General features: G+C 47.6%; 2 protein-coding genes across 16 annotated transcripts in view; both read right to left on the reverse strand.

The window, feature by feature from the left end:
- Window positions 1–12,029: 12,029 nt before the first annotated feature.
- On the reverse strand, window positions 12,030–14,897 carry RPS17 (ribosomal protein S17). The gene is made up of 5 exons (XM_072801034.1): window positions 14,741–14,897; window positions 14,353–14,504; window positions 13,909–14,014; window positions 13,389–13,454; window positions 12,030–12,156 (listed from the first exon to the last, which is right to left on the reverse strand). Exons 1-5 carry the CDS (start codon window positions 14,741–14,743, stop codon window positions 12,076–12,078), a joined length of 408 nt encoding a protein of 135 aa, XP_072657135.1. The 5' UTR covers window positions 14,744–14,897; the 3' UTR covers window positions 12,030–12,075.
- Window positions 14,898–16,686: 1,789 nt separating this feature from the next.
- Window positions 16,687–26,026, reverse strand: part of CPEB1 (cytoplasmic polyadenylation element binding protein 1) — a 94,310-nt gene continuing 84,970 nt past the window's right edge. For 11 of the 15 annotated variants that reach the window (XM_072801163.1, XM_072801100.1, XM_072801172.1 and 8 more), the window contains 6 exons: window positions 25,679–25,783; window positions 24,673–24,809; window positions 21,466–21,664; window positions 20,129–20,223; window positions 19,525–19,605; window positions 16,687–18,133 (listed from right to left, as the gene is read on the reverse strand). In XM_072801163.1, coding sequence (XP_072657264.1) covers window positions 18,023–18,133; window positions 19,525–19,605; window positions 20,129–20,223; window positions 21,466–21,664; window positions 24,673–24,809; window positions 25,679–25,783 — 728 coding nt within the window. In that variant the 3' untranslated portion in view covers window positions 16,687–18,022. The remainder of the gene's footprint in view (window positions 18,134–19,524; window positions 19,606–20,128; window positions 20,224–21,465; window positions 21,665–24,672; window positions 24,810–25,678; window positions 25,784–26,026) is intronic. The other 4 variants (XM_072801070.1, XM_072801080.1, XM_072801143.1 and 1 more) reach the window with 2 other exon arrangements.

The following is a 26,026-nucleotide window of genomic DNA, read 5'->3' on the forward strand; positions in this document are numbered from 1 at the left end:
ATCCCTGGGTGGCGCAGCGGTTTGGCGCCTGCCTTTGGCCCAGGGCGCGATTCTGGAGACCCAGGATCGAATCCCACATTGGGCTCCCGGTGCATGGAGCCTGCTTCTCCCTCTGCCTGTGTCTCTGCCTCTCTCTCTCTCTCTCTGTAACTATCATAAATAAATAAAAATTAAAAAAAAAAAAAAGGCAACCCCTCCTGCACTGTTGGTGGGATGGTAGGTTGGTGCAGCCATTGTGGAAAACAGTATGGAGGCCCTTCAAAAATTAAAAATAGAACTACCATACAATCCAGTAATCCAGTACTGGGTATTTATCCAAAGAAACTAAATGAGTAAGTCATGGGATGAAAGTTTTCCAGTAAATATCCAGGAAAGTACGAGGGGATGTAGAGTCAAAGAGATCCTGAGAAGGGAGTGTGAGCAACCAAGTAGAGCTTCACTCATCAGGCACCTGGTGCTCTCACCTGCTCTTGTCCTTCCAGCCCATGTGACAATCTGTGCGGGCAGTTTTCCCTGGCCCCTTACCTACATTATAAGGAACTTGTTCCCTTTTTTGTGTGTATTGCAGTCTTCTGGCCAATCACTCCTGCTTTGGGACAACCTGATAGCTGGCTTTCTGAAAATACTGTTAGGGCTGATGCAGATGAAAACAACAGAATTTTGGCAGTTTTCAGAGATGCTGCACAGGAACATCATGGGGTGCAAGGACAGTAGGCAGGAAGGAACATTTTATAAGAATTCTATGAACCCATGGGGGATCCCTGGGTGGCTCAGCGGTTTAGCACCCGCCTTCAATCCAGGGCATGATCCTGGAGTCCTGGGATCGGGTCCCGCATCGGGCTCCCTGCATGGAGCCTGCTTCTCCCTCTGCCTGTGTCTCTGCCTCTCTCTCTGTGTGTCTCTCATGAATTAATAAATAAAATCTAAAAAAAAAAAAAAAAAAAAAACTTAAACCATTGGTCCTGAAACCTAAAGAATGCCCCAGAGGTTTTCAACCGAAAATAAAGTTATTAAAATAAATAAGAGAGGGGTGCCTGGGGGGCTCAGTTAGTTAAGCATCTCCCTTTAGCTTAGTTCATGATCCTGGGGGGGTCCTGGGATCAAGCCCCATGTTGGGCTCTCTGCTCAGCGGGGAGCCTGCTTCTCCCTCTTCCTCTGTCCCTCCTGACCCCTCATTCTTCCACTCCCGCTCTCTCTCAAATAAAATCTTTAAAAGAAAAAAAAAGATTGAAAGCTTTTCCTATAATTTCACAAATGAGACAAGAATGCCTGCTTTCACCACTGCTATTTAATGTACCACTGGATGTTCTAGGCAGAGCAACTAGATGAGAAATACAAGGCATCCAAATCAGAAATGAAAAAGTAAAAATATCTCTATTTGCAGGTGACATAATCCTATACATAGAAAATCCCAAGGAATGCACAAGAAAGCTATGAGAACTAATAATCAAATTCAAGAAAATTGTGAAGATCATCACTTAAAAATCAGTTGCATTTCTATACACCATTTATGAACAGTTTTTTAAAAGAAATGAAGAAAGCAATTCCATTTACAGTAACATCTATGTGTGGGTTTTCCACACTGAGCAATTCTCCAGTTCTCTGTAGGTAACAATTGAGTGTTCTACAATTTACTTCAATCCTGACACTAACAACTCAGAGTTAGCACAGACACACACACACACAGACAGGTGACGGGCTCTGTCATCCCCTCCTTCAGTTCAATGATTTACTATAATGGTTTATATAACTCAGGAAAAAAATTGTACTAGAGCTGGTTAATTATAGAAGATACAAATGAACAGCCAGATGAAGAGGTACATAAGGTGATGTCTGGTAGAGTCTTGAGTACAGGGGTGTCTGTCCCCCACCTTCCTGGCACATGTTCACCAAGCACTTCCAATCACATAGCTTTTATGGAGGTTCAATTATGTAGGCACAGTTGATCAAATCATAGACTGTTGGTGATTAACACAATCTCCAGTCCCTTTCCCCTCCCCAGAGATCAGGTGGTAGGGCTGAATGCTCCAGTTTTTGAATAGCACAATTGGTTCCTCTAGCAACCAGCCTCCAGCCATCAATAGCCCAAGAATGACCTCATTAGCATAAACTCAGGTGGTTGTAAGAGGCTTATAATGAATAACAAAAGATGGTCCTCCCACCCCTACCACTCAGGAAATTTCAAGGGTTTTAGAAACTTTTGTGCCAAGAACTGGGGACAAAAAACAAATATATATTTATTACATCACAATATCACAATTTAAAAGAATAAAATATCTGGGAATAAATTTAATCAATGAGTAAAAGATTTGTTGCCTGAAAATTAAAAACATTTCTGAAAAAAAATTAAACACCTAAAAACTGGAAAGATTTCCCATGCAGATCAACTGGAAGACTTTTTTTTTTAATTTATTGATTTATTTATTCATGATAGATATATATATAGAGAGAGAGAGAGGCAGAGACACAGGAGGAGGGAGAAGCAGGCTCCATGCTGGGAGCCCAACATGGACCTGATCCCGGGACTCCAGGACTGCACCTAAGGCCAAAGGTAGGCGCCAAACCGCTGAGCCACCCAGGGACCCCCCTCAACTGGAAGACTTAATGACAGTACTACCCAAAGCCATCTACAAATTCAGTGCAATTCCTATTAAGATTCCAAAGGCATTTTTTGGGCAGAAATAAAAAAACTGATCCTCAAATTCATAATAGAATTGCATGGAGTCCATGTCTTGGGCTCAACTGTGTTCCCCAGAATTCATTCATATATTGAAGTCCTAAAACCCCAGGACCTCAAAATGTGACCATATTTGGAGGTAGGGCCTTTAAAAAGGTAATTAAGTTACAATGAGGCCATTAGGGTAGGTATAGTCTACTTCTGACTGGTGTCTTTATAAGAGGAGGTTTGGACACAGGGCAGGATACCAGGGATGTACACGCTCAGAGAAAGACTCTGTGAGGACAGTCCTCTGCAAGCCAATGAGAGAGGTCTTAGGAGAAACCAAACCTGCTAACACCTGGATCTTGGGCTTCCAGACCGCAGATTTGTAAGGAAATAGGTATCTCTTTAATACCCCCGGTCTTCAGTATTTTGTTATGGCAGCCCTAGCCTTATGTATTTGTTAATAAAACACAAGCAGCCAAAAAAATAAAAAAATAAAAGTAAATAAAAATCTGAAAAAGAATGAAGCTGGAAAACTCATACTTCAAAGCTTACTACAAAACTACAGTAATGAAAATACTGTGCTACTGGCCCAAGGGTAGACTTAAACACCAATGGAATAGAAATAAACCCATACACTATGGCCAAATCTCTCTCTTTTTTTTTTTTTTTTTTTTTTTAAATTCACAGAGAGACAGGCAGAGGCATAGAAGAAGTAGGATTCTCACAGGGAGCCCAATGTGAGACTCGATCCCTAGACCTGGGGTCACACCCTGAGCCAAAGGCAGACATCCAACCGCTGAGCCACCCAGGCATTCTGGCCAAATCATTTTTGACAAGGGTGCCAAGTCCATTCATTGTGGGAAAGCATAGATTCTTCAAGAGATGATGTTGGCCTATTGGATTTCCACATGCAAAAGAATTGAGTTGACCCTCTACTTCATATACAAAAATTAACACCAAATGATCAAAGACCTAAATATAAGAGCTAAAAACCATAATGAAAGAAAACACAGAGATAATTCTTCATGACAAATTTTAAACTTTTGTTTATTAAAGGACACAATCAACAGAGAAGGCCACTCACAGAATGGGTGAAAATATTTGTAAACCATATCTGATAAAAGGACTAATACCCAGAATATACAAACAACTTCTATAACAACAAACAAAACAAACAATAAAAAAAAAATGGGCAAAATACTTGAAGACATTTCTCCAAAGATGATATGAAAATGGACAATAGACACATGAAAAGATGCTGGACATCACTAATCAGAGAAATGCAAATCAAAACTATAATGAGGGGCACCAAGGTGGTTCAGTCAGTTGAGCAGCCAACTCTTGATTTCAGCTCCAGTCATGGTCCTTGGATCCAGCCCTGTGTTGGATGGAGCTCCACACTTAGTGGGGAGTCTGCTTGAGATTCTCTCTCTCCCTCTGCCCCTCCCCTGGCTTGCTCTCTCTCAAATAAATAAATCTTAAAACAACAACAACTATAATGAGATACCACTTCACACTCATGTGGATGGCTATTATAAAAACACCACCACCACAGAAAATCACAAGTGTTGGCAAGGATGTGGAGATATTCAAACTCTTGTGCATTCCTGGTGAGAATATAAAATGAAGTAGTGGCTGCAGAAAACAGTAATACATTTCCTCAAAATATTAAACGTAGGATTACCGTATGATCTAGCAATTCCAATTTTTGGTAATATACTCAAAATAACTGAAAGGAGTTTAAACAGATATCTTTTCACCTATGTTCATAGCAGCATTATTCACAATAACCAATAAGCAGAAGCAACCCAAATGTCCATCAGCAAATGAGTAGATAGGGGCACCTGGGTGGCTCAGTGGTTGAGCATCTGCCTTTGGCTCACATCATGATCCTAGGGTTCTGGGATCGAGTCGTGTATCTGGCTCCCTGCAGGGAGCCAGCTTCTCCCTCTGCCTATGCCTCTGCCTCTGTGTGTCTTTCGTGAATAAATAAAATCTTAAAACAAATGAATAGATAAAAAAAACACATGAACACATACATTTTGTTTATCCATATAAATATAAAATATCATTGAGCCATAAAAAGGAATGTAATTTCATATATGCTACAACATGGACAGACTATCTACTGATGAGTAAATAAAGAAGCTGTGGTATATACAGCTTGAGTTTTTGAAGGATGTGTGACTATCATAAATAAATAAATAAATAAATAAATAAATAAATAAATAAATGAATGAATGAATGAATGAATGAATGAATGAATAACACATTGCTGGTCACCAGAGGGTAGGTAGGACCTCCCCCACCCCCCCCCATGGGGAAACAGGTGACAGGTGATGGGGATGGGGATGGGGATTAGGGAGGGCACTTGTCAGTGATGAGCACCAGGTGATATACAGCAGTGTTGAATCACTATAATGCACACCTGAAACATTACACTGTATGTGAACTGAAATTAAGATAAAAACTTAAAAAAAAAAAAAAAGAACTTGCCAAGAGGCTTTCATAATTGAGGATTCACTCCTTTTGGTAGTGAATCCTTTTCCTACTTACCTGGTTAGGGATAAAAGTAAATGAGTCTATGATCAGGAACTTAATTTTTTTTTTTAAAGATTTTATTTATTCATGAGAGAGAGAGAGAGAGAGGCAGAGACACAGGCAGAGGGAGAAGCAGGCTCCATGTAGGAAGCCCGATGTTGGATTTGATCCGGGGACTCCAGGATCATGCCCTGGGCCAAAGGCAGGCACCAAACCGCTGAGCCACCCAGAGATCCCCCAGGAACTTAATTCTTAAAGTTATTGCATAATGTGCTTAGACTCTCTGGCCAAAGCTGTTCTTGATAACAGAAGAGTTCTTGATCATCTTTTAGCTATGCAAGGAGGCATCTGTGCTGTGGCCAACACCACCTGCTGTACCTGGATTGACACTTCGGGCAAGTTGAAACTCCATTACATAAGATTACAAAACAAGCCGCTTGGCTTAAGAAGGTGACTCATTCCACTTGGACTTTAACTTATTTGATTTTGATTGATTTGGGTCTTGAGGACCATGGCTTCAAAGAGCACTCCAAACGCTGTAGATTATCTTGCTTAGAGTAATCATAACAATTCCCCTGCTGCATCATGTTTTCTCAAAAACTTTAAATGCATGTTTGTAGCAGCTAACTACCAAGCACTCTCCCTAAAACTGGAACGCCAGAAAAGAAACAAAGGATGGCTGACCTGAAGCTTTAACTTATAAAAATCACAGAGTGTAAGCAAAGGCATGACCTGTGGCCAACTTGCAAAGGATTAGCACCAGCTGCCTCAACTACAGACTGTTAACCCTGTAGGCTACAACCACAGAACCTAAGAAGGTAGAGAAAATTTCTTTTATCTCCCCTACAGTTATCATGATGAGGATAGGGTATCACTGGCTGGGACACCCTGCTCATTTTGGAGGTTGCAGCTGAGATCTTGGGGAGACTTCAGAAAAGCCAGAGAGTTTCCTAAAACACAGGCCCTCTCTACATGGAGGCAGGGCACCTATGAACAAGCCCTAGTCACCAGTCCTTCTGTCACTGTACATTGTTGTAACACTTAAAATCCCGCTACTCTACTACCTCTCCCTGATGATGGAGAGCCTCACTCCATTCCAAGACTTCCTTGCAACTACAGAAATGGTTTCAAAGCCACAAGATCCCTTATCCCTCAAACAACCCAAACTTACTTCAATTTTATGATTTTTAAAAATTATTTATTTGAAAGAGTGAGTTTGCTTGTGGGGGGGGGCGGGGAAAGGGAGAGAGAAGCAGACTCCCCACTGAGCACAGAGTCTGACTGGGCTGGGGGGTGGGGGTGAGAGGGAAGGCAAGGGCTCCATCCCATGAAGCCAAGATCATGACTTGAGCCAAAACCATTCCTCTCAGGATGTAGATGATCTCAAAGTAAGATTTCTAGAGCCAATCACCAGTCTCTGGAAATAGTCTCAAAAACCTTCACTTCTACCTACATTTTCCTCCTTTTAAATGTCTGTTCTGCTTGAGGGGGTGGGAATCATTTAAATTAACCTCACCTTTCTCACTATTTATTGAAAACACTGACAGCTGGTTATGTCAACACCTAGACAGCATTAAAGAACCTGAACTAGTATTTGTTGTCACCAGTTTGAGTACCTGCTGGACAAAAAGATGGATGAAAGTGTAGGCTATCCATGACCAGAAAAACAATCTCACTCTACATCTCCTTCATATGAGTTAACTGGACTCAGAAAAACCTTTATGAAAACCCAAGGACTGTCCCTTGCTCAGGTAAAGATACCGGAAGGAAACAGATATAGCTCATAGATGTCATCAGCCATACCTAGGTGACATACCAAAGCCAATACTGCAATCAAACCCTGTGCCTTGATCCTCAAACCCCTCGGAGGTCCTAAGTGTTTCAAGCATAGCCTTTTAAGGCACAAACATTTGCCAAATCTTCAAATGTCTCAGCTGGTTCACAGGCCATCCTTCAAAAACTCAACGACAAAAGCAGCATGGATGGACCATGCTTAGTGCAGTAAGTAAAAAAAAAAAAAGAAAAAAAAAAGAAAAAAAAAAAGAAAAATACTCTATGAATCTGCTTACGTGAGGCATCCAGAATAGGCAAACTGACAGAGGCAGAAAGCAGAATAAAGGTTACCTTGGGCTGGGGTTAGGGAAATGGGAAGTTACTGCTTAATGAGTAAAGTTTTTGTTAGAATCATTGAAAACATTTTGGAGACAGTGATGGTGGTCACCATAACATTGTAAATATATTTATGCCACTGATCTATCTGTACACTTATAAGTGGTTAAAATGGTATTATGTGTTACCACAATTTATTTATTTTTTTTAAAAGATTTTATTTATTTATTCATGAGAATGCACAGGGAGGAGAGAGAGGGGCAGAGACAGGCAGAGGGAGAAGCAGGCTCCCTGCAGGGAGCCTGATGTGGGACTCGATCCAGCGTCTCCAAGATCACACCCTGGGCTGCAGGCGGCGCTAAACTGCTGAGCCACCCGGGCTGCCCGTTACCACAATTTAAAAAGAAATTCATGGAATGGATGATGGTTAAGCCTATGAGAGCAAGTGAAATTTATTGTTAACACTGATTCAAGTATTAAGTATTTTATGCAAAATACCGGGACACCTGGGTAGCTCAGTGATTTAGTGCCTGCCTTCGGCCCAGGGCGTAATCCTGGAGTCCTGGGATCAAGTCCTACGTGGGGCTCCCTGCATGGAGCCTGCTTCTCCCTCTGTCTCTTATGAATAAAATCTTTAAAAAAAATTTTTTTATGCAAAATACCTAATGGCGAATAAGGTTTTAAACATTTTACAGTTTTGCAAGCTTTGAAATGTGTCCAAAGCAGCCTCCTTCTGCCCCAGATAGATTTCTACCACCACCTGTTGTAACATTAACTCAGCTGATTCCCACTACAGGTTACATTGAATTATTTATTTCTCATCCTTAAAAATATTCTCACCTGTAGTCCTTCCAAGCAGACCATTCAGAGGCTAATTCCTCGGTCTCTTCAAACAGCATTGACTCCTGCATAAACACCTGAGTGGTATTTGGTAACCTTTATCTGACTCATCAAGAGCCAAGGAAAACCACTAAAAATCATTTGCCTTGTTTTTAAATTTTTTATTGCTCCTAATGTTCTCACCTCCTCAAGGGACCATTTGCACTCAAAGGCTAATAGTCTTAAAAAGTAAGTTTATATCCTCTGGACATACTTCTTCCAGAGAAATTAACTCACCATCGACAAAAAGCTTTCCTTGCTTGGCTTGAGAATGAGCTATTCATACTTGAAAGTACAACAAAGTCTACTTTCTCTTTTTGATGTTGAATGTGGACTAATAATTTTTAGAAAATATCTCATGGTGATAGGTATGATCCTCAAAACACTATGAATGATAGATGTGTAACTGCAGTCTGTAGTGCCAAGTGATGAATGCCCTGGATTGTCCGCATCGTGACAATTTAAATTCAGCCATTATAACAGGGAAACAGGCATATACAAAGTATGTAAAGCAATGTGGCTGCATTCCAATAAAACCTATGGACATCTGAATTTCATAGTTTTTCATAGCTCACATTACCGTCCTCCTGTGGTGGTTGTTTTAAACCACTTGGAAATGTAAAAAATCACTCCTAAGCATTTCTGACTCATAAACAGGCCACCAGCGTGGTCTGCTGACCCCTGCAGTTGAAAAGGAGAAAATGAGCTTTGTTCACGTCCCCCACAATTGAATCAGGTTGTTTTCCTTCCTCCAATAGCTTATGAGAAAAAGAGGTAACCTCAGATAGTTAAAGAAGGGTAAAACTTCAAGTGTTGTTTTTTTGAAACGATCAATAAAATAGTCAAATATCTGACAAGTTTAATTTAGCAAAGAAAAAACATTTAAAATGATAGATGGGGGCTTTTTCTAATTTCGAGAAAAAACTGGATTATACTAATAAAGTTGAAAATCTTTTTTTTTTAATTTTATTTATTCATGAGAGACACACAGAGAGGCAGAGACACAGGCAGAGGGAGAAGCAGGCTCCATGCAGGGAGCCCGATGTGGGACTTGATCCTGGGACTCCAGGATCATGCCCTGGGCCGAAGGCAGGCACTAAACCACTGAGCAACTCACGGATTCCTAAAGTTGAAAATCTTCATGGCAGACCTGATACAGAAAAGAACAAATTCTCAGAGGCAAAGGGAAAAATTGTGGTTCACTGAAAACAGGAGAAACAGCCCTGCAAGTTCTGTTCGGGGTCCCAGCAACACTGCCCCCCTTTCCAATGGCCCTGCCGCCTACAGCTCTGTTAAGTTGCAGATACCTGATAGCAAGCCAGTAATTCTTATCAATAGATGTGCAAATACATCCATTTGGGTAGAGTTAGTTTATTTACTACCGGGCTGTGGGAAAAGCCAGTTTCGTCTCCATTTATAAAATGATTTCAACATTCCCTAACTCCACATTCATCCTTCTTTGACTTCTCCATTGAACAGGTAGTGACATGTTCTGTTCCGAGGGGGGAAAAAAAAGGCTTACCTTGTGTTCATTTGGTATCTACCTGTAGGAGGGTCATTTTTCTTTTTTGTGTATTATATTGAAAATTATCCTTTAACACAAATAACCAAGAACGATATAGAAAAGTAGGAAAAAATTACCTCCAAACAAACGCTCCTGGAATCAGTCTCCCTGACACTGAAGGTGGAAGGCGGTCCATTGTGTTGGTGGCGAGGACACCGTAGGCCCCAGAACCCAGGCCAGGGTCACCCAGGCCAGGAGAGCCAACCAGGTTCCCGCCGCCCACAGAGCGCGAGGGAAGCACCGGCGCCAGCCACGCCCACCTCAGGAATCCCCACCAATCGCAGCCCCAGGGGCGGGACCTGGCCACCTGCTTCCCACAGGCGCCTCCCCAAGTTGAAAGGAGCACCTACCCTCCTCTGAGGTACCAAGGCCTAGAGAAGGTCCTTAGCGCTTGCTGTAACATAAAGCAGCTTCTGCGAGCCCCCCAGCTCCCGCATGAGCCCCGCCCCAGGCCGTGGGGTGCAGGAGCCGGGCAAGTACGGAGCGGCGACATTTTCTCCTGGTGGGGGAGCATGAGAACATCACACCGAGCTGCCCCGCTACAGCCTTCACGTTTCCTCCTTAACCCTGCTGGAACCTCCACCCCCACACAGAACCCAGCCCTGCCCTTGACCAAAAACCCAGGTCAGGGGGGCGGCTCCACGAACCGTCCTGTTTAGAAGGCAAGAATACTTGCTGGGAATGCCCAACCCCACACTAAAAGATGGAAACCAATTTTCTGCGAATAAATGAGAAAGCTTCCTTACAGAGTTAAAATACCACTAATCTCACAAGTTTATAATTACACAGTCGAAAAGTAAACAATGCAGAAACTTGGCAGGTGTGCCTTAATCAAGAGCTTCAAAGTAATATGTCACAGATGTGACAAGCTGACATCCTGCACTTCTCAGTATGATGGACCAAGACCACAGTATCACGGGACCCCTGGGTGACTCATGTCGTGATCCCAGAGTCCTGGGATCAAGTTCCACATCGGGCTCCCCGCAGGAAGGCTGCTTCTCCCCCTGCCTCTCTCATGAATAAAATCTTTAAAAAACAAAACACAGCAACACTTCTGGACTCTTCCTACAGAAAAAGCTAAGTTTAATTTCACTACGAGGAAACACGAAACCAGACAAACTAAAGGACCTTCTACAAAATCAGGCAATACTGTTCAGAAATGTCATGAAAGACACAGGAGGCTAGAGGGACATGAACACTAGGTGCTGTCAGCAACTCTGGTTAGGATCCTGGGCCAGGGGAAAAAATGAAGTGTAAGAGACATTATTGGGAAATTGGCCAAAATTGATTACAATTCTATCAACATTAAATTTCCTCATTTTGAACATCCTACCGTGGTTTTGTAAAAGACGGTTCTTATTCCTAGAAAACAGACACATGTATTTGGGGCAAAAGGGCACACCTCTGGGTTACCTCAGTAGATCAAGAAAAATCACATATGCATAGATACACACATACACAAGTTCAGAGTATATAGGGCAAAAAGAAAAATAGGCAGATCTGAGTATCTTGTACTGAAGTTCCTTGAACTATATTTGTAACCTTTCTCTAAGGCTGAAATCCTCTCAAAACCGTTACACATTTTTACATTGTTTGCTGTTATCAGCCTCACAGAGGCAGATGGGCAAAGGGCTGCCACCTTCTTGCAGAGATCTTGACACCCACGCTTGCGAACATAGCCAGCTCCACCCTGGACGGAAAAGCAGACAAATGCGTAGATCACCAACAGCTCCCTTTCCTGACGACTCAAGAACAGGCACCAGCCCTGCCCTCTGACCCACAGCCTCAGCAGACCCCCAAGCTCAGAGCCATCTATCCAGGATCCTGTGTGCAAGCATCCTGCTCATTACACTGGCCCTCCTCACACTTGAATCTCAGGGGCACCAGCCATTCTACCTCCCACCCACAATGCCCAACCCTCAAACACATGAGGAGTGTTACCCTTTCAAGACAGGTTCATTAGCCCAGATTGTGTGTACCAGGGAGAGGGTGAGGATCAAGCTCAGGTTACACCAGGTGAGGAGGAAAGCATCTCCTGACTTCACCTGAAGCTACAGTTGGTACTAGGGCCTGCCAGGACTAAGCAGGATGGGGCTGGCAAGCAGCATAGCCACGTGGCTCACCTCTCCAATACACATGTCAGTCTGTATGGGCACCGCCCAGAAGCCACTTACAGAAGCTCACACTGCAGAGCGCTCCTCAGGATTTCTCCCTTGAGAAAGAACTCCTGCCCTTAGCACTACTGGCACCCAACCCACACAGGACACAAGGTTGTTGTCCAAGGTTTATTGAAGATATTACAGCACAGCAGAAAGATTCAAACAGCTCCCCGTGGTGTTTTAAAATTCATCCCAACTGTAGGCTGAGTGACCTGCAGGTTGGACAGGCTTCCAAAGTCCTGGAAAAACAAAGTTAAGATTCAGTGTGGTTCTGTATTGGTGAGAGCTGTGATTAGTCCCAGGAGCACCGCCTGGGACAGGGCAGGTCTGTCCACTAGCCTGGGGCCAGGTTGGGACCCTATGGAACTCCAACAAGGGCCTTCTCCCTGCCCCCAGAGCTCACAAGGGGGTCTACCTGACAGCCAAAGGCACATGCACCCCAACAGCCACACCTAAGGGTGCTGTCCTGTACCCTGCAGGGTTTTCAAAGCATCTCCGGCCTCTGCCCGCTAATGGCTGTCAGCATTCCTCAGCTCCAACAACCAACCAACCAAACGTGTCCAGACCTCCCCCAATGTCCCGAAGGTCAAAATCTGTTCCTTTGAGAATCACCGCTCTCGGCCACATACAGTGCCATTTCCTTTCCAGGGCCAGACCCATGTAGGAAGAGTCACTAATGCAACTGCCAAGGGCCTGACACATGCAGGAATCCAATGTCCCCCTCTATTTTATCCCCCAAAGCCAATTTATAGATGAAACTGAAAAAGTTGCATTCAGGACAGTGGTTACTTCTGAAGCAAACGATCCACCACAGACTTTAGAGCACGGAAGTTCATTCTGTTCATTACCTCTGAATGTAACATTTCATGATCATAAATAAGAAAAAATAAAGCTGCTTTAAATCGTGTACTGGACTTTGAAGCCACGGTACCTTCACTGAACTATGTAAAACTAGAGAAGCCTCCAGAAGAAAGCTCAACTATACGGTAAGCATGTGGAAAGGAGAGCGCAGTTCTGAGTGGTCAGCATACAGACACGGAGTGAAGGCATGAAGGATGAAAAGACAACCAGAGCTGGAACCATGGAGGCCAATGGAGGAGCAGCCACAGGGGCAGGGAGCGAACAGGAGAGAAGGGAGGAGGAGAGTCCTGCAAGTCATGGGGGAATGGCTACTGGCTCTGGGAGCCCTCTTCCTGCGCAGCGGCATCTCTACCTTCCACAACCAACCAACCAACCAACCAACCAACCAACCCCATTCTGGAGGCAGTCTGTCCAGTGGTTAGCAGTGTAGACGGAATTCCCACCCCTGCCACCCACTCATCTTCCAGTTACCATTTCCTCGGGCAGCAAAGGTAGGTACTAGGGTGTGCCTCCTGGGGCACCACGAGGACAAAGGACATGGTGGAACACCCCAGAGCGAGCTAGGATGGTCCCTGACCAGGGATGCTGCTGGAGGAACACCAACACTTACCAAGAGTTTCAACATCTCCTTAGTGTCAGGATCTACCTCGATGATCTCCTGATCCAGGGCTGAAACCTACAAGAACAGGGCAGGCCCCAAAGACCAATCAGTGGCTTCTCTCTCTCTCTCTCTCCCCACCGCTTCTCCCAGATTCTTCAATGGAAGAAAACGGGAGGCAGGGTCACCCCCCCCCCCACCAAGGTGAGCAGTCTGCCTACGGGATAATTCTTCTACTTTCCCCTTTGTAATTCCCTCCTTCCCACCCAGCCACTTTCCAGAAAACCTCAGCAGGAAGCTAAGCCCTCAGAAACCTTATGCTCGGGTACCAAGAGGTACCAAGAGCCGCACAGCATCCAGGACTCGGCCCTGTAAGACCAGAAGGGACTTCACGTCCCGGAAAGGAGAACGAGGCCATGGTACAGGCAGAGGACGGCGGGGTGCTGTGGTTCAAGACCCTCGGCCGAGGGCCCTTCCAGGGTTCTCAGGAGCCTGATCCATCCTCGAGGAGCAGCCGGCCCTGAAAGTTTACCTCGGGCACGTAATTATCCCTCCTTTCTCTCTCCTCCTCTTGCAACTTGATGGAGATGCCTCTCACCGGGCCCCGCTGAATCCGCTTCATCAGATGTGTCACATAGCTGCCAAGGAAACGCGCCCAAGAGCAGGTGTTGGCGCCGGTGCCGCTGGGCCAGGGCTCCAACCCCGCACAAGGCGCGCCCCTGCGCCCCGGGATCAGACGCGCCCCCGGCCTTCCTGCGCCCACAGGACAGGGCGGCGGGGCTGTGCCGGGCCCACCGGGTCCGGACCCCGACCCCGCAGAAAAGCCCGCAGCCCGCCGCAGGCAACAGATACGCCGCCCCCGCCCGCCCTCACCCACCGGGCAGGACAAGGCGTTCATGCACCAAGCCAGGCACACCGGGCCCCCGACCCCGCAGGGAAGCCCGCAGCTCGCCCTCCCCGCCCTCCGCCAGCTCACCCTGCGATCTTGTTGCGGAGCTTCTTGCTGGGGATGATGGCAATCTCCTCGCACACGCGCTTATTGGTGTGGAAGTCGTTCCCCAGGCGCGTGTAGTACTTCTCGATGATGACTCGGGCCGCCTTCTTCACGGTTTTGGTGCGCACGCGGCCCTGCGGGTGGGAGAACACGGCGTCACCCGCGAGCCACGACAGCCCTCCGACGGCAGCGGGGCAGGGCCGAGCGCGGGCCGGGCCGGCCGGAGCGCGGGGCTCAGCGCCGAGGCCAGTGGCCCGCGGAGGCTTGGGCCTGACGGGGCCCTGCGCCCTTCCTCGAGAGCTGGGGGCCGCGGAAAGCAGCGGATGGACGACGATTGTAGGGGACGAGGGCCTCGGGCCAAGATACCTACCATGTTGGCGGGTATAGTAAAAGAGGAAACAGGAAGCACAAGCGAGGCCTATAAAGCGCGGGCCAGAAAGGCGCTTCCGCCGAACCCGGGACACGCAGAGCCGGCTCCGGAGCTCCACAGCGACCCCCGGCGGCGCGGGGCGGAAGTGCAGGAGGCTGCCACCACCTGGTGGGCGGGGCGAGGGCCTGGCCCGCCCCGCCCCGCCCCTCTCCCCCATGGGCGTGGCTCCCGCCCCTCCCGCCCCTCCCGCCTCTCTTAGGGTTCATCAGCCCGCGGTTGCTTAGGCTCCCTTGATTCTCAAGACAGGATCGTTTGATGTGCCCTGGACTAGAAGGGGTGCATGTCTTCCGCACACGCCCGCGAGACGGAGGGCGATTCGGGAGCGTGGGAAGGTGAGGAGGTAGGGGAGGTGCCCCGCCCAAGACCCTGGGCCTCAAGCTTGCCTTTTCTAGCCTGGGGGAGAGGGGGCCACTGAGAGAAGCTGATCTCGTTTCTGCCAAGACTGCTCAAGTATCACCTCATCAGAGGTGCTCTTTCTTCCCCCTCTGATCCTTTTGAAGCTGCTGTAGTATCTTAGGCATTTATCATGGTGAACTTGTATTTTAAGATTTTATTTATTCATGAGACATAGAGAGTAGACATAGAGGGGTAAGCAGGCTCCCTGCAGGGAACCTGATGTGGGACTCCATCCATCCTGCACCCTGGGGTCACAACCAAGCCAAAGGCAGATGCTTACCCACTGAGCCACCCAGGTGCCCCTCATGATGACCTGTTTCTTCACCTAGGGGTGAGCTCCCCCACAGTGAGGGCCGTTTTTTGCTTTGCTATTCCCAGTTACCACCCCCACCCTCAGCAAGTTCTCAAAGGTAGAAGCTGAGGCCTGACCACCTGCAGCACTCTCAACCACTGAGGCACCTCCACCAACCACCAGGGTCCTCAGGCTCTTCCTGCTATACCCACGCCCCAACCAGGCCTTTCTGGAGCCCACTGGAGCAGACCACCCCCTTGTCCTCCAGCTCTGCTGAACCAAGTCCCAAGCCCCCACCAGACTCAAGGAAAGCCTGGGCTGGCCAGTTGCAGGCAGTAAGTGGCATGGGGCTGGGCCTCACCCCTCCAGCTCCCTTCTGGTCACCTTGGCCAGTGCAGTCAGACCTTAAACTGGCTGGGGACGGAAGACCAGAGGACAGGAAGTTCTCTACCTGAAAGTGAGTGGCACCTGGACGAGATGGGGTGGAGCGAAGGAGAGAGGCCTCTGTATGGACGCCTCCCCTGAGGGAGCTTCCTTCACCAGCATGCTTCCCGTCAAGCTGCTGCCAGCCAGGCTGAGTGAAGGAGGCAGCCTCTCCTCCTGCTGAAGGACGCCCCACCCCCTGCAACAGTGAGTTCTTGCACCTCTCACAAGGAGGGATGCTTTGATGTGCCAGGTTCCCTCTACCTCAGACTAAAATGGAATCCAAAGGACCAGTCCAGCAGCTGGGCCCAGGCACAACCTACCTGGAAAATCAGCAGACCCCCTCACAAATCCTGGGAGCCTGTGATCAGGAGTCCAAATGAACAGGGATCTCCAAAGAACAGTAGAAAGTAAGTTTCTCCCTCTCAGAAGGAACTGGGTCAGCATAGGGTCAGCCTCCCCAGAAATTAGCCTGAGGCCTCAAGGAGCAGCTGAGAACCAGTGGCCCGAGGAGCTGTGCCTCTGGTTTCTCCAAGCTGCGTCTGGGACTTTGAGAAGAGGGCTCTTTATGCTTGGACTAAAGGTACCCACAACTCCAAGGTGCATCTGAGCACCGAAGTGAGCAAGTAATACAGGGGCAGATCTCCCCACGGCCCCACCGCCAACCTGGGCTGGAATCCCATCACAGAGAATCAAAGGAAACACAAATTTTTGCTCTTATCACCCTACTTGCCCCTTGGCTCCCACACCTCAGACACAGAGACAGAATGAGAACTCTGCTGCAACGTGTTTATTATGTGCCAAAAAAACTACACCACAGCGTACTCCACACATCTGTAGGAGAGTGCAGTCTTGCCTGCATATACTACAATGAGGTAGAGACTTCACACACAGCTTCACAAAACCCACAGAGTAGCTGGGATATGCAACAATGCAACGTCAGCTCAGCAGGAGGGGGGGGGGGTTATGACACTGGTTCTTTGGCACACAGCTTCCCAAAGAGGGGCAAGTAGGTTTTTGTTTTTTTTTTTTTTTAAAAAAAGAAGAAAGAAAAAGTCAAGTTTTCAAATTCCAGTAGCATTTCAGTGACTGCAACTGTTGCTTCATACACTTCTCAAATCAAAGAAAGAAGGGAAGGGTACTTGTCCCCTCTGAGAGAAAGGGCTCCTGTGAGCCTTCACCTGCCCCCACCAAAAAGCAGCCCTTTTTTTTTTTTTTAGCTCAGTTACAAAAGAAAAAAGTCCTGTGACTTTGTGATTAAAAACTTCTATCAACCCTCCCCCCCACATAAGTGCAACTTAAGAAGGTGCAATAAACCATTTAGAACTATATACAGCAGCCGCTCAAATACCGTTTATCCGGTCGAGTTTCGAATCCAAAAAAAATTTATTATTCTTGGTTGCAAATGCCTTGATTTGCAACTGTGAGAAACAGTGACCAGCAGTCCCCCAGACACAAATTTGCTATAATGTTAAAAGCTGCCAGGAAAGAAAAAAAAAAATCTCTTGTTCCAAACGACTTAAAAACTGTTTTAAGGAGTGTAAAAAGGAACCGGTAAAAACCCTCGAGCGTAAAATATGAAATATGATTTTGGTTTAAATGAAGAGCAAAGTCTCCTTGTTGTTTACAGTAAAAAACACCAGCTGAACACTCAGTTTATGCCGTTCAGGTGGGGGTTAAATCAATGGAAAGGCACTGTATGGCAACTGCAAGAATGAAACCGAGACCTGCGCATCATCACCATCAGTATTGCAAGGAATGTAAAAAAGCGCTTTTAATAAATAAACCTAGGTGTAGGCATCGTGTCAATACCTTCTGGACACGTAGTTCTTTTTTTTGCTTTTCATCGGCAAAATGAAGAACTAAAATCTGGGACAACTACAGAGTCGCGTGGAGGGTGAGCCAGAGGGTCCTTGCCCAGCACACCCCCTGAAAACAAAACCCGACAAAACTCATTGTGCATTAATTAGTGCAGAAACAAAGACAGATTCAGCAAGTGCAAAGGTGACTACGGATTTTCCCTTGTCCTTGGGAAGCCAGCTCCCTGGTCGCCAGGGGCAGGATGCTGCAGGCTGCTGCCTGACCTGCCAGCCTTGGGCGCCACAGCTCCTCTAACTGGCATCGCGGCTCTTCTGGTTCCGCATCAGGGGTCTGTGGTGGCGCAAGCCCTCCATGCTGTGCCGCCAGTGCCAGCAACTCCGGCAGAAGTATTTGAAGCACACCTGGTTGGGGGAGAAGGAGGAGAGAAGCCATGTCTGAGTCAGCACCAGCTGTGGGGGTGGGGATGGGGGGATGCACCCTGCTGCCTGACAGGGAGCAGGGATTCCTGAGAGCCTCACACAGTTAGAAGTCTTGGCGAACCTCACCCCAAACACAGAGGCCTGACCAACCATGGCAAACCCACTAAATGCTCAACTCAACCAAACATACTGGGTTCCTACTGTGTACAGACTGTGCTAGCTCCCCTCACGCTCTCCTACCACCAGGGCTGCCTTCAGGTGCCCTGATCTCACCTCCTACAGAGCAGCTGTATCATATGCTGCTAATTTAGGAGAACATTCAAAGATAGCAGCTCCATGTCCTAATGCTAGGCAACATGCTGTCCTCTTCACACTAAGTGAGGAGAGGCAACAGGGTACACACCACAGCCCTGGTCCCACCTCTGGCTAGCCGTGTAACTTCAGCCAACCCACCAACCTTTGAACCATGACTTGAACATGGGGGTCATCTGTGAATGATAGGGATACACACAAGTCTGCTAGAAGAGGCTCATTAGAGAGATAACTTGTTCTGGGTGTTAACCCAGCAACCCAAATGTACCTAACACTCTCGCTTTGGAGCCTCTGACCCTGAGCAATAAGCACCAGTGCAAAAAAGCCAAGCATGGTTGACTGCTAGTGTCTGAATAGGCCTCAAACTTCCCAACTCTTTGCAAAGTATGATACCAGGCCAACCACACTGACATCACTTGGAAACTTGTCAGAAATAAGGAATCTCAGGTTCCATTCTAAACCCATTGAGTCAGAATCTGCATTTAAACAAGATCCTCAAATGTGTGTTCATTAACATATGAGAAACTCTGCCCAAACACACCCGATCCCTGCCCCCACCACCCAGGAACACTCAACAGGAAGCTGCCAAACTGCTTGCTGCCCATTTCTGACAACTGTGGATACAAACTCGGTACGTATCGTATCTCAAGCATCCAGAGGTTCACAAGAGAAGAAGGATCCTTGAGTGGGGAAAGATCAATGGAGAAAGGTCTGAGTTAGGACCACAGTGCTTGGCTCATAGGTACTGCTAACCATACCCATCCAGGGTCCTTTCATCTGCAGAGACCTGTTAAGTAGTTGTGCCACATTGCACACCAACATCCCAGGCAATGGGAAGGTCAAAGTGTCAAGACTCAACAAGCTTTCCCAAGAGTTTTGCATCAAGCTGCCAGAGCGTTTCCCTGGCCTGACCATGAGGGAACATTACTGCTGCCTCCTTTGTGCTTTCTCAGACAACCACGAGGTACTGGAGAGCACCAACCTTCTAGTGACAAATATGGCACGACAATTTTTAATTGTCATCTCAAGTACTAGACATATCAAGTACCCAGGGGACTTACCTGATCTCGACAGAAGAAAGGACCAGGTTGGGAACTGCAGATGTGACACAGAGAATCTTCTAGGTAGGGGTCAATCTGAACCTGCACAAAGCAAAAACAGGTGAATGAGTGGCTCTTCTCTCCAGGAGGCCAAATGGGCCAGACGAGAAACGACATTACTGGGATATACACAGGAATGCAGGAGGTTTCCTTTTAAAGGAGAGAATTATGGGCAGAGCACAAACACAGCCCCTAGAGGTCAGATGCACACACCACACAAAGCCAGGCTGGCAGGCTCCACAATATGGGCAACAACGTACATTACTGCATGGATTTCTTGGTGAAATCATACACCAGCATTTGATTACCCAGCAAACGGTAAGTGTTGAGGAGACGCAGGTCAGGTTGGAGAATGGGAAGCCAGGCTGCCTAGTGACGACGTCAAATACCCAGTGAGCAGAGACACCTCGCATGTTGATGAGGCTCCAGGGTCCCAGCTCTACTCCCTCCTGAGCCTGCCACGGCCGGGCACTCCCTGCGCACCCCCAGCATATGAACAGCTCCAGTTCCAGGCCTGCCTTGGGTGGTAAAGACCCACAGTAATGATAGAGACCAGCGCACTCACCTTCTTGCTGAACTTGGTGGTCTTGATCTCCACAAAAGCAGCGCTGACTGCTTTCAGGTAACTATGTTGGTTATTGAAAGTCACGCGACCAGACCCTAGAAACAAGGGAACAAACTGACCTTCTAGCCAAATTCTCTCAAATGCTACTTGTCAACACTCAGGAAACCCTGTTTCTATATCAGGGCTGTCAGAAATATGAGATACTCATGTAATTTTAAGTCTTCAAGTAGCCACATTTAAGTGAAAATAAAATAGTAGAATTCTTATTTTATTTAATCCAGTATATCCAAAATATTATCATTTCAACATGTGCCACTAACCATATCTTAAGCATTCAGCAAGCACATTCATTCAACAGTGTAGTTATGTAGACTGTGGTGGCACAAACCACTCAGAGGTGGGAGAGGGATTTGCTGAGTGAAATGGGGGGTGGGGAGAGACTCCTCTAGTGCAGGCAGATGCACAGGCAGGGTTACAAGTGGGAAGCCAGGTACAGAGAGAACACCTCTCTGAAGGGAGGGCAGCAGGCAACCCCCTCCTGGCCTGGAGGTAGTCTGAAGACCTAGCAGGGAAGCCAGAAGACGACTCATCCTGCCAAATGCTCCCTCTGCCCTGCCGCGTCTCACGCCCCTGTTCCCAGCTGGCAGTGCAGCACTTATGAGCACAGAGTGCTCCTTCCTGACCAGATTCAGTGTGGGTGGGCAGAGTAAGCACTTGGGGAGGTGGGTGAGCCAGGGCTTGATCACAAAGTTTAGGCTCTGCTCTGCTCCACCTCCAAACCACCACTCAAGATTATTCTGCTTTGGCTGAGGAATGAAGCTCCTTTCTCAGGGGAGTTGACCAAAAGCCCAACAGTTAAGTCCACCAACTCCCCCTACGCTAGGATGGCACAGGCCATGAGTATACTCTGTTGCCCAAGTCGCCCAGGATCTCCTTCTATGGTCTCTGACCCTAGAGATAGAGTTCTTGAAAGTAACCCTTAGTATAAAAAAACAGGCAAATTCAGAGAAGTCCTGGTCTTTTAATGAAATGATTACCTGTTCTTGTCCCAGACTGGTGTGGCTATGCACTCTGAGCTTCCAACCAAAGTTCCTGTCTCATGTTCACTACCTATGATCTACCACTTTCTCCCCCTTTGTGGGATGTGGTAGGAGAGAGGTGGGTGCAAGGGGCAGTACCAATGGCTTATCTACAAAAAGATGGTATGCTGCTGATAGATGCTGATCTGTGGACCTGGGTCAGGCCTCCCTCTCCACTCCCGTGGGAAGTATTACAATCTCAGTCTAGCAAGGTCCCAGGGGCCACCAAATTTTCCCACACAGAAGTGGGACACTTACCAATGGGATACTTGTGCTTATCTGTGTCAATCCCGGCATACACCACTCCACCAAATAGGTCATTCAAGATGGCTGCAAGGGCCTCAGCATTGAGCATCCCATGCAGAGCACCGACAAACACCGTCCTGCTGGAGTCAAGTCTCTGAGATGGGTTCCGGATAAAGTTGCTGTCAGCCAAGACCCAGGGAATCACCTGCACCTGGAAACCACCCAAAGGTGCGTGAGCCTAGCAGGGAGCCAGAGAGAGGTTCTCATACCGTGAGGTGCATGCTTGGGAGGTCCTCAAACCGGGCCTACCAGGCCCATCCTGTGGGGGAACAGGTGTGCTGCCCAGTCCCAGGCAGACACTCAGCTACCACCTCACCCCAACCTAAGCTGGGTTTTACTGGGTCTGTGTGTCCAAAATGGGGAAAACCAAGTGGAACAGCAGCCACCCATCTTCAGAGCAAGCAAAACAGTCCGAGCTGTCACACCCAGGAACCTAGCACTCTGCCACAACCATCAACTATATGGTTCCAGTAGAGGACCACAGAGCCATGGAAAGCATGATGTCCTTAGGGCAGGAAGGACTCAGAAACTGAAGGCTAACAGTAGAAGGTCAGAGGGTTGGGATGCTTGAAGTCCCACTAGGAGATGGTCACTGGCCCAATGTGGGCATCAACGGGTGTGTGTCAGGAACAGTGGGAGTGACTGGAGGGCTCACAGGGCAGCGTCGCAGCAGGGCAGGAGCTGCCTGTGTCTTTTGCCCCTGAGGCCCCTGAGTCCAGAACAAAACCTGGCATGGCAGGCAGAAGACTCCAAGAGGGAATGAGCTAATAGATGACTGGGGTTTCTGGAAAGTTAATCTGAAGATCCAACAATGACAACAGCAAAAAGTCTCGAAGCAGGAAGAGATGCGAGGCAGAACTATAGCTGAGAGGACAGGTGAGGAGGACCTAGAGGGTCCTAGTGGTGCTGGGCACAGAACAAGCGGAGACCAAGAAGATTCCTTGACAGAGGAAGCTGCACAAGTCAGATGGCCTGGGCCTGGCGGGAGAATGGAAGAGTCGGGGCTGAGGGGATCCAGGCCTAGAAGACCCTGGGATGAGCACTGATGGCACTTTTGGAGGGAAGACAGCTCATTTCATGGAAAGATGAACGTGCATTTTTTTCTTCTTCCATGGAACCGCATGAAGAAGTATCACCATCTTGGTCCACACCCCAGGGGCCAGCAAGCTTTCCAAGCTTTTTCCTACACTAAGCACAAGAATCTAGGATCATGGAACATCCCCAAGAAAGGCCCCACAAGAAGGTGAGGCTCCATGAGGATAGGAGACTACAGAGGTGACTGTAGGTCCAGAAGTGAGAGCAGAGCCATAGGAGCAAGTGATCTAAGTTGACGAGGAGAGAAGAGAAGAGGGAGTCAGATCCTGGCTGCCCTGGTGGCAGGGAGGGGACCCAAGGAGAGAGGAGTCTGAGAGGAAGGAGAACCAGGACAGTCAGTGCATCAAAGACAGACTGGGAATCACTGCAAGGTGATAAGGGGAACAGGAAACTGGGAGGTGCCAGCAGGAGCACTGAGGTAGGCCAGGGGTCTGTGGTACGGCCACGGCAGTTGCTCACCATGAATGCAGGGGACAGGGACAATGGAACACGTTAACCAAGTCCTAAAGGGTAACAAGGTGGGAGAACTGCATGAGCCCCACACAGTGAGAAAGGCCAGCTAGCAGTGCCGAGGGTCACTGTGGGCAGCTGGGAGACAAACTCACCCTGCACTATGACAGAATGTGAATTAACACCAGGAAGCATCTATAAAATAAAGAGCCAGCTTTGTTACTTGGCTTATTTGTTGTATTTTAAATCCAATGTGACCGTCTCAAGTAGTTTTTTTCCCCCCTTTACCCTACAGATTTTAACTGATTTACTTCCTAGAGCAGTTTTAAGCTCACAGCAAAACTGAGCTCAAAGTACAGGGTGCCATGTTCCCCCTGCCCCAGTGCATGCACGGCCTCCCCTACTATTAACATCCCCATCCCAGTGGTTCCTGTGCTATGATCACTGGACCTATACCAACACATCATTACCACCTCAAGACAATGGTTTACCTCAGGCTTAATCTTGCTGTGTGTTGTACATTCTAAGAGTTCTACAAATGCGTAATGACATGATCCCACCACTCCAGCATCACACAAAGTAGTCTCACTGCCCTAAAAATCCCATGTTCCACCTATGTGTCCCTCCCTCCTCCATAATCCCTGGTAACCACTGATCTTTTTACTAAAATAGGCATTTCAAGTCCCCATTTTATATATGAGGAAATGATGTTTCAGATATATTACATATCTAGTCCAGTATCACAAAAGTGATATTCTCTGGAACCCATTTTTTTTTAATTTACTTATTCATGAGAGACACAGAGAGAGAGAAGGTAGAGACACAAGTAGACAAAGAAGCAGGCTCCATGCAGGGAGCCCAATGTGGGACTCGATCCCTAGACTCCAGGATCATGCCCTGAGCCAAAGGCAGACGCTCAACCACTGAGCCACCCAGGCGTCCCATGAACCTGATTTTTAAAAAAACAATACTGATTCCTGAGTGCAAAACTTAACTGACAAGTGGTTCTCAAACATCATCCATGAGAACCATTTGGGGAGATTCTTAAGTTCCTCCCAAACGGACCAGTAACTCTGAGACAGGACCCAGCAGCAGCCTTGACAGCACCAGCAGTGAGGGTCGCAGGTGCAGGAACTGTGCTAGAGATCCCATACTAAGGGCACGGTCACAAGGCCAGTGGTGGAAAAGGCTTAAGGAGAGAGAAACATGAAGGAACACACAATAGACAAACCCTGAGTGGGAGTGAAGAGGTGATCCATGGATGGTGTGGTCTAAGGAGGAAGTTGCCCACCACAGACTGGAGGTCAGAAGGCAGGACCAGAAAGAAACAGCTGCAGATTATCAGTTAATTCAAAGGACAGAAAGATGCTGTTTTCAATTTCATTTCTAAGACCAGAGGTTTTTGACAGAAGTGTTGGCTAGAATAAGGGCTGGAACAGTCTTCTCTCCAGACAGAAACACACACATACTAGTAAGGTCCAAAGGTTTGTTTTTCTACTGTCAAAGAGCATTTTGTCGTCCTTACTGGAAAACAGGAAGAGCAGCCTTCTTGCCTCACTCCGCAGCCTGTGTATGCACCCACCCTGACCCAGAGAGGACACTGTGCTAACTCACCTCCTTGCAGCGCATCCTTCGGCTGGACATCTTGAAATAATATTCACTCAGGCCATCTGGGCTCAGCGGGTCATGAGAGCAAGCCTGAAGCAAGGCCCGGACAGACTTCTCTAGTTCAAAGACCAGATACACATACCCTATTTCCAATAAAAGGAGAAGCTGCATTAACATCCCTGAGGTGGTCACTCTTCAGCTTTGGTTTTGCAGTAGGGTATTTCTTCCAGGAGAAATGGCCTCATGTCTAAGATACATTTTTGTCCTACTTCTGGAACAAGGTCTTTCAAATGGGCGCCCTTGATGTGTCAGATGTCAGGCCAAGGGAGGGAGAAGCACACCATCTCCCACCCAAGTGAGGGAAGGGACGAGCAAAGTGGGACACAGGATCCCATCATAAGCACCAGCATTCTATCCCAAAACACACAGCATGTTCTGGTCAGCAGAGCCAGGCTGTCCTGGGGCAGGGAGGTATTGCTTTAAAAGCCTAGTTAGACCACTGGTTCAGTTCATCAGAACATTTCTGGTGAAGATGGGGCAGAGTGAAAATAGCACCTGCTCCTTTCTACAGGGAAGGGATCTCATTTCAGACCAGTGAGGAATCAGATGCTTGGTCCTCATTCCTACCAACTCCAAAGGGATCTCAGAATTAGGTCAGACAACAATGTAACCGGGCAAGAAAGGCAGGCAAAGGAAAGCTTTTCAAATGCCTCATTTTGAGAGGAAAAGTAGCTGCTGGGGTTCAGGTTTGGAGGGAAATGCACAAGGAATTTTCACACAGCAAGATTCATAGGTGGCTCTGACTGCAATGTAAGTTTGAACAGATGGAACTTTAGCTCAGAAGCAGCAGAAGGATGTGCTAGGTTGGAGAGAGAAGTGCCGACAGCTGAAAGTTCTGTGCTCTGGAGTGCCCAAACCAGGTTACCAGCATGCAGCTGGGACATCCCAGCATCCCTCAGTGCAATTACATACTAGGGAGGGGAAAAAAAAGCTCCTACCATGTCTTTATTACCTTTAGGCATATTACCTTTGGGAGGACACCGGGGGTGCTTGCCATCCTTACCAGGCCACTCCACACTCAAAGAGCCAAAAACACAGAAGGTGTTAACCAATCCAACTGCAGAGAGATGGAAAAGAATGGCAGAAACTGATGGACCTCCATCCCCAGGAAGGCACAAGCACAGGACCACCAGTGTCCTTCTCCCAAACTCAGAATTGACCTTGGGTCCCAGGTGACAAGTGTAAGCACCAGAAAACAGAAGCAATGATATGGGTGTCTACAGAATGTACCCCGCCCTCTCACTGACTCCTGCAAAGCCCTGTGCTTGGGCACAGCTTCAGCCCTGGCCTTAAGTCCAAG

This window comes from Canis lupus, chromosome 2, assembly GCF_048164855.1.
Source record: "Canis lupus baileyi chromosome 2, mCanLup2.hap1, whole genome shotgun sequence".
NCBI classification, from domain to species: Eukaryota; Metazoa; Chordata; class Mammalia; order Carnivora; family Canidae; genus Canis; species Canis lupus.